Raw genomic sequence first — 12,612 nt, forward strand, 5'->3', positions numbered from 1 at the left:
TGCGAAGCCATCCAGATTTTTATGAGGGAGTTTTCCTTCAATATTCTATGTCAACCCATATAATTATTATTCTAAATTATTAAATTTATATATACATAATAATGATTTATCAATAAAATAAACAGATCTTATTGCAAATTTTGTCAAATTTAGTCTACTTAATATAGTAATTAAGGATGGATATTGTATTTATTACTATAGCAAATAATTTTTACGAAAATAAGTAATACAATGGGTTATTTTACTGGGATATTTTTTTCCCCAGTACCAATTTGAACACCATCATTTTTTCTTGTTTAAGCATTTTTTATGGAGAATATATGAGAAATCTTTAAGTAATGAATTGGGGCTTAAAAAGATTTATTATTAAATTGTATTTTTATAATATTTTTTTCAAAATACTAATTTATCTATACCTTATTAAATCCAAATAAAAATAAAAATATATCGATATTATTAAATCTTAAGTAAATTCGAAAAAAAATTTCGATGTTTTTTTTCCTGGAGGTTTTTTTCTGGGATTCCTCCCCGATATACCATCCAAATTATACAACCTTTTAAATTAACTCAACGCCAAAATATAGTATAATGATTTTCCAAGTCTTGCGACAAGTTAAAGCGACCAACGTTTTATTGGAACATTGACTTTATAGTAATTCATTTTAAAATATAACTATTAATTTCTTAATTACTCGATTTAGGGCTAGCAGGCAGTTTATTATATTTTCCTCCTCCCTCATTACTAGCGAGTGAATTACTTTGGTTAAAATCGGAGCAATTTGTGTGGATAAGATCAAAAATACTTTTGAGAGTTTCCAGACGATTTTTAAGGTCAGGTGCATTGCCCGAAGGAATTAAATCTTTGTTAATAAGTATCAAATTTTTCAAAAATGCTACCAAAACGTAATGAGAATTGAATCGATTGAGTAGAAAGCGCGTGATTGTTTCCTATTTTGAAAGATTATTTAAAATTCTATATAATAATAGGATAAGATCATCATGGCTCTGATTCCCATTCAATACTATCCATATAAACATAGGTATGTTCGTCGATCACACTACAAAATATAGCGAGTGACATTTTCTTAAATACGTTTTTTTGCAGAAATGTGTTTAAGGCCCTCTTTCATCCCCTGGAAATCCGAATCATAATAATTACTAAACACATGTTTTGTATTTATCACACTAGGGTTCATAAGACCACCCCTAAAAATGTTTATAAGATTAAATATTTTATGAAAAAATATTATGCTGCATAAACATAGGATGTGTATAAAAGCTTCATAATAATTTATAAAATTATTAATATTTTCTTAATAAAATAAAAATTTAAAAAAAATAGTTTTTTGTCTTTTCCTGAACAATTTTTAGAAAAAAGTTACTATGGTTTTGTAATGTGACCGATGATGTATCAAGGGAACTTACACCGAACCCAATTAAAACCGTTTTTTTATTGAACGAAAAACGGTTGAATCATTCTAAATATATGTGCCGAAATTCGACTACCAAATTCGTCCGTAAATGATCTCTTCAAGATCTAACCTCCATACCTCCTGAGCTACTCCACGACCAAAAAGTAGTTACATGAGTCATCATAACCCCTCCCCTCTTGAATAAGCCTCGATCATGGCGTGGGATGTAATATTATGCAAAATACAATCAAAATGATATGACACTGTCAATGATTTTTGAGGAGAAACATACATTTCATTACAAGTACCAATAGACAATCTGTGCCAAATTTTCTAAGGCTACAAAATATACCCATTAATTCCGACTCTAAGATGAAATTTCTCTCAAAATTATAGTATCATGTGGGCTTTTCTATATTGGAAAAATTGATATTTTTTTAATAAACGAACAAAGGTTAACACTCAAGTTTATAAGAAGCATTTGTGAAATATTAAATGTCAAGATTTGTGCGGTTGAGCAAACATGATATTCATACAAGACAATGAGTGATTAGACAGTGCAAATCTTGTCATGAAGTGGAGGGAAAGGATTCCTTCTTATGTCATTCAGAAGGGAGGCCTCTGATGGTATCTGAAACAAAAATGTTTTTGAGAACAGGGGGTAAATCTCGGTCCTTGCTTACAAATTATTTTCTCACATGTCGACGCTGCACAATGCCATGATTACTTCAAATTTTCCAATATATTTATCCTACTGAATGGCCAACAAATTATCCAGATTTAAATCTGTTAGATTATAAAGTTTGAAACGAATATAAACAGCTGGTCTATAAAAACCAGAGAGACCTGTTTTAGTCTTTAAAGTTTTGCAACAAAGAATTCAAGATATATATGTGGCGTCAATAAAAAGATGGGTTCAACCATAATTTAATAAAACAAGGGTTCTATCTTATTCAAAATCATACTTTACTGCCTATATACATATATTATACATAGATATATGAATTTTATTTAAATCCGTTAATCCATACATTTTCAAGAGTGTTTTTTAAAACCTATTTTTTGACCACCTGGTAAAAGGAATAATTTCAAAGAAATAGTGCAAAATTTATATTTTTATAATAGGGAAGACAAATTCCTCTTTTTACTAAACCCGTAAACGCGCTACGGGATCAATATTATTATAAACACCAATTAGTTTATCGATAAGTAATATTAACAATTTGATTAAAATTTCATCTGAAGCAAATATTGTCTTTAATTTTTCTATTATCATAATTATCAGAAACTCAGCATATATTTATATCAAAATGTCAGATTTAAAGATAAATACACCGAAATTATATAGATTTGACAAAGTATATAAAGTTATTCCATGCAGGAATTCTTATTCTCATGTTAAGAATAGATTAAAACATATAAGAAATCATTTTTTTTAAACTATTCAATAATAAAATATATACAATACATATTGCCCTGCATCATTCCTGATTTCGCAGCAGTCCAGTTCTGGAAATATCACCCGGTTCAGTAATTTATTAATTTCAAAATTTTGTTGGTCCTCAATCACAGAAAAATGCTTCTTAACTATATTGATGGAAATTTTTTTTATTTTCGGCATGAATAATAAAATCAATAAACTTGATCAGGTAAAAGATCCGATATTTTAGACAAATCGAAAGATAGATTCCAATAAAATCCGAATTTGGTGTCTATCACAATATCCGGGCGAAAGATGTTCCAATAATTTGTATCTAATAATAAAATAATTTTTGTTAAATTTTACATTTTTTAAACCTGTTTCTTACTAAAATAATTATATAATATGATAAAAAGATAATTATATGTAAAACATGGGCTTCGTTGGTGAAGAATCTTGCTGCTTAAAATTATTAAAAACTTCAATTTTATTGGCAAATAGTGGTCCTAATTAATGTAACATGTAACTCTGGAGATAAAGTTCGTGCCTACATCTACTTTCTTAAATAACATTTTGCACAAACATGAGGCTGCTGCGCAATGAAGCAAATAAAACAATACATTTTGTAAAAGGCCTGGAAATGGCAAATGCCGAGTGCGTATTATAGGTCGGTTATAGTAATATTCATGCGTGCAATTCCTAGTTTTTTTTAAAATATGATCGAACATTTAAAAAAATAAAATTGATTAAGAAGTTATATTTTCGGATTAAGTGTGAATGAAAGTTAGCCGTCATTCTAATCATGGTAGTCACGTTTTTTTTATTCATTTTACGGAAATTTATTATTAAAAATAGTAAATTAAGATTTACTTGTGATAAAAAAACTCAAAAACTTAAAGATGGTTAATTTATTATTTTAGTAATGTTTTATGGAGTGAATGATAATTTATTAATTTATTTTTATTAAGATTTTGCGAAATGACATTTTACTAATTAAGACCTTTTCTAGAATTCGAATGGAGCAAAAATATTCTTTCCCAAAATTAAAATGAATTAGATTGAAGCATAAGTTAATTATTTTTATTTGAATGAACAAATATAATTCTGGCTTGTTTATTATTATTATCATATCATCGGTTTACAATGCACAACAAGCCAGAAAAGTCCGGATCCCTTAAAATCCTGACTAGTCCAAAAATTTATACAGGGCAAGACTCTAGTTTCTAACCTCCAATTTGGGTTAAAATAGTCAAACTAAACCCATATTCTTAGCCACCCACCCCCCCACCCCCTCCCCCCCCCCCACATCAAAAAAATTTAGAGAAATCAATTCTAAATATATTATTTTTTTATGTTTAAAATTTAATTAAAATTTAAAATGGAGATAGAAGAATCCTCTAATAATCAAACGGCACACTGAAAAAGGCAATAGCTTTTAAATATACAATTGCGCAATTAAAAATAACTTTACATAGTTGAGATTCGTATTTATCGAAAGCGTGATTTTCAACCGATTTGCCTAAAGGATAGAAAACGAATAAAGACATTAACTATCTACTCCTTATCATTTTCTTTTTTCCTTCTTTCTTTTAAAGTTGCCTACAAATTAAATCACGCATATTATATTTATAATTTAAATGTTGTAAATCTCCTATTTATTTTCATTATTACTTTTTAAAATAATCTTTTCACCCCTCCCCCCTCCCTCACTTTTTAATTCTTTTTGAAAATATATGTTACAATTATAATAGGAATATATTTATAATAAAATGAAAAAAATAACATTTAATTGGAAGCGAAATTGATATAGGTTCAGGTAACAATGGTCTATGAATATTAATATGAAAGTTATCTGCGGAGGGTGATATGGCGATAGTTTTAGATTGAGGGCTGCCATCGGAATCAGGCACGTTATAAATTCGTTTAGAGGACTTAAGGGTATATAGATTGAGGTCAAAGATGAGAGAGTTCTATGGTTTGTAAAAAAAATAGAAATCCAATTTTATGCGTATTATAAATGCTGTTTTTTAATTTTTTTTTTTTAGTTTTCTTTAGAATGAGCCCCAATCTCCTTTATATTACCTCGAATGTATACTATTGCATCGCTAGCTCTTAATATTTCGAGTTATTGTAAATAATAAATATTATTTATTTTTATTCTCAAATTTGTCCTCTCAAATTTTGCATTTGTATTGTGATACATGTTCCACTCATTGTTATATTTTGCTTTAAAAAATCTCTTAGCTCGTTATTTGCAGAGGATTGCTTAAAATATTCAATTTTTTTACACTATTTAGAGTTAGACGAAGATCTTTAAGGTAAGCAATTATTAAAAAAATAATGCAATATATAGCAAAATCTAACATTTTCGACCTGGTGGCAAGCAAATTTATTTAGATCCAGGACAGGCCCGTTGCAGCCTAAATTTATTAAAAAGATTATGGGGAAGAAATCTCAAACTCAAAATAATATAATACAACTATACATTTATTTTTATAAATTTTTTTCTATATTTCCCTTTTTCAAAACAACTGTCTTTAATTTAAATGTATAGCATTCCTGTAATGGATGAAAAGATTTAAATAATCTCCAGTAACAAATCATTGGTTATTAACAAGTATCAGTGATCATGATTTTAATTAATATTTTATATAATTTTGGGGTTATAGAATTCAATAGTGTGATTTTTGCAAACCAACTCTTACATAATAAAAAGTATATAAAAAAATGGTGTTTATGTAATGCGGAAGGAAAGATGTTAAGTTTTTTTATAATTTATAAAATAATTAAATTTAATTTTTTAAAAAGTATATTATCTATTAATTAAAAAGTTATACTCCTAAAAAAAATTTAAAAATGCGTCATGCAATCACAGATCGAAATTCAAAATACATTCACGCTCATGTGTGAGCGTGGCCCATCATATCATGTGGATGTTCATGACCTGCGCTCATCTCTATCTTAAAATAAAAGAAAATTGAGTGGTTCAATTTTAATAGTGTGGGGACATGAGTAATTCTAACTCTGGAGATGATAAATAGACTTTTAAATTAATAATTTATAGAAATATACAAAAATTGTCAAAATTTGATAATATGAGGCTGAACTTAAAGTTGAAGACGTGAAATTCACTCCTTACTTTTCTTTATTTCTAAAAAGTGATAAGTTCACATCAGAGACCTACAGATCTTCAGGGCACAAAATTAAATTATTTTAAAAATCAGGACGGGCTTAGAAATAAATTACAAACACTGCGCTGAATAATTTTCTTTTGAAAATAAATTTAAATTATATCAATGCAGTGGAAAAATTACATGATTAATTTAAAATTCTATCAGTTTCCCATATTTCAATTTTACATCCAAAATTATTTAAATTAATCAAATTTTAAAAGCTAAACAAATTAAGCTGGTCCTAACTAAAAATTCGACCCCCTCCAAAACTATAGACAGCTATAAAAAAAATATTATAAAATTTAAAACATTCAACAACTTAGCTTTTTCAAATTGTTAAATATTTTTCTATAATTGAATTGAAAGCTTTTGTCTTTCTAACGTTTTAGATAAACCATTAACACATATATTCTATAAAATAATCTATTATAAATGTATTTATAAAAAAATGTTATATCAGCCACGATTAAACCTTGGAAGTTAGATTATGCACTACTATAACGTTATCAACTACATTGATGGTCATTGAACCGGATAAACCAAAGGCTCCGAGAACTAATATATCGGTCAATGGACAACGCCTATTACTGTTATAGATGGTAATAAAGTGCATGAATTATTAATATTCGCCTGCCTGTTCATCATGATTAACATTTTGACCCTAACTTAATTCCGATTAAAAAGTGTAGTAGAACTATATTTACAAAAAAAACCAATTGGCCAAAAATTACTTACCGGATAATTTAATATTTCTATTTTAGTAGGAATAGAATAACTTTGTTGTTTAAAATAAAACTGAATACTTTTTTAGGATAGATTTAATGGTTATTTAAATAGAGTTAGTTTAACATAAAACAAAAGGTCTTGATAAAATAATAAGACAATTAAAACAGCGGTGTCGATATGTTTTGGATGCTAAAATACCCCCCTTTTAAAAATAAACAGGAATAACTTAAAAAAAGGTTATAGAGCCTTTTTTTAAAAATTCGCACCCGATTTTTGCATAATTAGCATCCATTATATAGCAATCTCACGAAATTTTATGGCGATTTAAAAAAATATATTATTTTCTATGTGGCATAATCATTTTATTATTATAATTTTCTTCCTTTCGCCTTTAAAAAAATAAAATCTCGAAAATTACACGAATTCAATGAATAAAAATATATAAGCTATTCTTAATATAAAATTAAAAATGGCCTAAATGATTTTTTCTAATTTGCCAATGTTTTGCGATTCTTAAAAGTTTTACAAATTGTGAAAATTTAATCATTTTATCGCTAAAATTTTGTAATTTGTCAATTTGCTAGAAAAAGATAAAATATAGATTTAGTAAATCATTCACAACAAACATTTTCAATATTTTAAATGGAAGATTTAACAATACTTTTGAAAATTGATTCGGAATATGTTTCGTATCTCTCAATACTCGCAAAAAGTTATGCAATACTTAAAACTTTTGAGTAGTATACAAAAATAAAATTGTGCGAAATCGAAAGATATTATATTATTATAAAAATTGTAATTATCATTTTATTAGATGGTTCTACTTACACATAGAAATGAAATAAAACCCAATACATGGAATATATTAAGGTTGTTTAAATTCAATATATATTTTTTTTGCACTGATTTTTGAGCATACAAAATTTTTTGCTTATTTCACAGTTAATTTATGTTCCTTTTGAATTAGTCCCATTTTAATTCTGAAAAATGCAAATTAAAAGGATGAGTTAAAAATATTTTTTTGATATTTGAGGTTATTTTCAAATTCTACATTTTTAATTATATACTATTTTGATTAGCGAATACATGCATATTATAATTATTTATAGTAAAATAAAAAAAATCCAGGGACATAAACCTGGCTAAAGGCCGAGCAAACGTGAGACCCGTCAAAGATGGGTAAGGAAGGTGGGCAAAGATACCCCAAAAATTATACATTGAGTAAATAAATTTAGACACTTTTTAAAAAATAAATTAGCCATTTTAGAAGGCTAGAGATGCCATTTAATTAAAAAGCCTATATTGCAAAGAAAAAAAATGAATATTTTGCAAGAACAAAGTGCTAATAATATTATGTTGTAGCGAATTGAGATCACCAAGTAGATTAACTGCAAATGTTGTAATAATAAATTATAAATTTTATTCTATATTTTCATTTGTAGATAAATTTTAGTAAATATTTAAAATTTTAAATATCTCACCCCTTAAAGATAATCTTAAAAAAATTTCATCCTGAGAACTATACTGAAGATATTAAGTCTTGCCCCTGTGTAGAAGCCGCTGTAAAACAAGTAACTAACAACAAAATCAATACTGCCAGAAAGATTAAAATATTTGATTTTCGATAGTGGCTTGCCTAATTTCAATAGTAATTTAAACAATATAAATATTTATTTACGAATAATTCAAATATCTACAAATAATGTTTGTTTATTAATCGGTAATTTTTTTTATTCTAATTCGATTCATAATTTTTGAAACAATTGTTATTCATATTCGTAAATTTTGAAATCGGCTACGAATGAAAATAAAAAAAATACTATTTCCTTCTTTTCTTCTTAAAATTTATCTATTGCCAATGCCATCTGCTAGCCCAATCACTAAGAAAATAAATTAGGAGAGTAAATTAAAATTTAAGCGTGCCAAGAACAATAGATAGTCTATAGAATATAACAACAAAATGGTGTAATATGATCAAATCGGACTGCTCATTAAAAGTTGTATATTGGTAATATACATAAAACGTAAATTCATCATTCGATTTGTATTTAACAATACGAATAACTTAATTTTTTGACTTTTCTAATTGAATTTGAATAACGAAAAAAATTATTTAAAATAATAACCTTTCATCATTCGATCGAATTATTAGTATTATTCGTAAAGTTTTGAACATGTTCCTTATAGAACCTTTTTTAAATTTATTTTGTTACTTCCATATAATAAACAATTTTTTTAATTTTGAAAATATTTTTAAGGAATTTAATTCCCGAATCGAATATTCCAAGAATGAATTCGGATAATAGTTTTAATTTGAATATGAACAGTACAATTATAAGATAATGCAATTATTCGAGTCATATTTTTGAAAGCATAACCGGTACACAGCTAAAAAAATGAAGGTTAACAAAAATACCCTAAAAGTATTTTATGCAATGATATAAATGGCCTTGGCGTGGTGGGATCGAAGAATTGATCTTGCGAACTTGATCGGTTATGTTCGATAAATAATACGTAGGAAAAATCGTAACTAAAAAATATATTTAAAAATTTTAATGTAATATTTTAATAATTAAAATTGAGATTTTTATTACATTTTAGCTAAAACAAAATTTTTCTCCTCCATTTTATAACATAGATCTGTGATCAATTCATAATGGAAATGCTCTATTTTCGAAATTTTAGAAAAGTTTCCATCCTAATTTTTATTTTAATTTAAAAAATATAATTATTACAAATTACCAAATATAAAAGATTTTATCATAAAATGCAATTTTGATTTCTGAAATTTTTCTCTTCATAAGGCAGTGCCTGGGGTAAGGCCTGAGTGCAATTGAGGATTATAATATATAAAATATTAGATATCCGTAATTATCGTCAAAGTAAAAATTAATCAATGTATATTTAAGAAAAATTACATGAATAAAAGTTATTATTTATAGGGTATTTTTTGATATTTTTTGAACACTTGATTATTATAATGTTGATTTGGAGTCACTTTATTACACGTCACTTTATCATGAGGACATTTTATCACGACGACATATTATAACTCAGTCACTTTATCACGCGTCATTTTATCTAGCGGCACTTTACACGACACTTAAAAATTATAATAAGAAAATTTAAGTGTGGTGTTTTTGTTATGTTTACAGTGTTGTGATGATTTAATGAAACATATTGACGAATAAATTAAAACCCATCCATATAAAATTATAACCTTTGAAAATAATTAAAATATAGACAAAGCATTTTTGAAATTTCTTTTATTAATTCCTTTTGTTATTTTAATTATTTTTGCAAAGATTATAATTTTATATAGAATGGGTTTTAATTTAATCGTCAATATGTTTCATTAAATCATCACAACACTGTATTATTAAAAATAAAAAAAATTTAAAATTCTTGAAAAAATGGATTTATCTATTGATATTTTTTAAGTCAATTGTTTTTTTCACAAAGATTTATAATTTTTAAAAATTAAGGTTTTGTAATTATCCATAAATATACATAATATTTTTTTTCTCTATATACAGCTCAATTTTCTATATTATTATATATTAAAGAATATATTTTTATTAATTATAATGTTAGAATTTGGATTTACATCAAAAAATACCTAGCCTCTTATATCAAAATTATGAATATACAAAATTTAGAACAAATAAATATAAATCAATATGCTGGAGGTGTGCCAAAAATAAATCTCAAAAATGCAATTCTTTTAACAACAAAATTTAATGATATTTTAAGAAGTCCCCTTGATCATACTCATGAAGATGACATATCCAAATCTAATGCCAGAAAAAATATATCAGAGATGAAATCAAAATTCGTGGTCCACGCAACTACATAATTAAATTATGATAATAATACATTGATGGTTATGCCAAATAAGTCAGTCCTTTATCAATCATTACAACGGAATAAAAAATCAAGCTCAGCCATAATATTGCCTCCAATCCCGGATCACACTTTCATATATCCGGAATGTTAAAGGGATATGCTCAAATATGATTCCTGGCATGGGAATGATAATTTAAGCTTTATAATGTTGAGCACGAACGAACTACTCGAAGGATTATCAAGATCGAATATATGGATATGAGATGGTACCTACACGCAAATATCCTTATTAGAAAAATAAATGATTTGGGAAATGAGTCTAATGATGACTTTCGATTGTATAGCAGTATTTATCGGCCCTTGCATATGTCACAGAGGATGATGTTGGAAATTCATTTGATATCTTGGAAGAAATATTTGGAGAATTGAATGGCTCATTTGAGCTTATTTCCTAATTTGAGAAGGCCTATATCCGAAGACGTATGTTTTGCTGTAAATTTATATATTGAAATAATTTTGCAGCTCCTCTCTATAATGTAAGATTATGGAAGAAACACAATTCAACGTTAGAAGGTGTCGCCCAAACAACAAATTGTGTTGAAGGGTGGCATTATTGAATTCAATCCTATACCAATGTTCTCACCCAACCGTTTGGAAATTTTTAGATTGGATTCAAAAAGATATGCAAAAACATAAGGCCTTATATCTTCAAGTCATAATGAGGATCTTTAACATTTTTAAAAGCTATTGCCCATATTTCATGCAATTAAATATTTTATAAATAATTTATATTTTTTACTCGTGATTTATTGATTTATTTGCTAAAAAAAGTATAAATTGAAATCATTCTTATAGTGCGCACAAATTGAATGTTTCAACGCAGCGTTTCAAAACGCAAATAATGCATTTTAAATGCATTCGTTTAAATTGGAGAGCATTTTTTTTTGTTTTAAATATAGACGTTTCATATTAAAAAAAATAAAAATTAACGGTTCAATTTATGTTTACATTTTTTTTATTTGCGTTTTGAAACGCTGCGTTAAAACGTTCAATTTGTGCGCACTATTATTGCTTGTCTCCTGTTTCCTTAGATAAGATAATAATCAGGGGTTCGAACCGAACCGCAAAACCGGAATGAACCGTTATGATTTTCTGAACCGTAACCTTAACCGAACCGTTATGAAGAAAATATTAAAAGAGCGAACCGAACCGTTATAAATATTTTGAACCGGTTCAAAACGATTTTAAAAATAATTAATTTTAAATTATTAGCCTAAATTTAAAATATTAATTTTCCTGAAGTATATCAAAAACTTAATTCGTTAAAATTAGATATAGCAACTAGATATGATAGGTCCATATAGGGGATCAATATTCAATTTATAAATAACGGAAAAATAAAATTAAGGACTCTATGCACGAAAGTGATTAAAGAACGACACACATCAGAATATCTTAAAAAAATTATTCTAGATGTTCTAAAAGAATATGAAATAAAAATTGAGCAGATTTACACAATAACCACCGATAATGCAGAAAATATGATTAAGTTAATTAAGCTATTAATACTACACGATGAAGAAGATGATGACCTTAACGATTATTTAATTAATGATGATTTAAATAATAATGATATAGATAATGACGATTTAAATAATAATGATATAATTCATGATGAAAATAAAGAACTTTTTAATATTGAAAATATTAATCTTGCACCAAATGCCAGATCCATATTAATAGGTATTAGATGTGCTTCACATACATTTCAATTAGCAATTAATGATTGCATTAAAAATTCAAATAAAATTGTCATTATAAATAAAGCAAGAAACATCTGCAAAAAAATAAGAAATCAGACAACAATGGCTATTCTCTCAAAATTAAATTTGAAAAAACCACTAATAGATTGTTGCACAAGATGGAACTCTATCTATTTAATGTTGGAGAGATTACTAGAGTTAAAAAGCTTTTGCCAAGAAATATCGCTCCAAAGCGATCGCGAAAAATGTTTATCAGAGAATGAATGGAAAAT

General features: G+C 26.6%; 1 protein-coding gene across 3 annotated transcripts in view; it reads right to left on the minus strand.

The window, feature by feature from the left end:
* Positions 1–12,612, minus strand: part of LOC135923746 (regulator of MON1-CCZ1 complex-like) — a 33,406-nt gene that overhangs the window by 15,463 nt on the left and 5,331 nt on the right. For all 3 annotated transcript variants that reach the window (XR_010571269.1, XM_065458666.1, XM_065458663.1), the window contains exons 8-14: positions 9,326–9,429; positions 9,148–9,261; positions 6,478–6,592; positions 4,616–4,802; positions 4,304–4,351; positions 3,054–3,166; positions 693–948 (exon numbers count right to left, since the gene is read on the minus strand). Coding sequence is in view for 2 of the 3 variants with exons in the window: in XM_065458666.1 (XP_065314738.1) it covers positions 693–948; positions 3,054–3,166; positions 4,304–4,351; positions 4,616–4,802; positions 6,478–6,592; positions 9,148–9,261; positions 9,326–9,429 (937 nt within the window). In the remaining variant the exon portion in view is untranslated. The remainder of the gene's footprint in view (positions 1–692; positions 949–3,053; positions 3,167–4,303; positions 4,352–4,615; positions 4,803–6,477; positions 6,593–9,147; positions 9,262–9,325; positions 9,430–12,612) is intronic.

The sequence above is a fragment of the Gordionus sp. m RMFG-2023 genome, chromosome 2 (assembly GCF_954871325.1).
Source record: "Gordionus sp. m RMFG-2023 chromosome 2, tfGorSpeb1-WG-v2, whole genome shotgun sequence".
Lineage (NCBI taxonomy): Eukaryota > Metazoa > Nematomorpha > Gordioida > Chordodea > Parachordodidae > Gordionus > Gordionus sp. m RMFG-2023.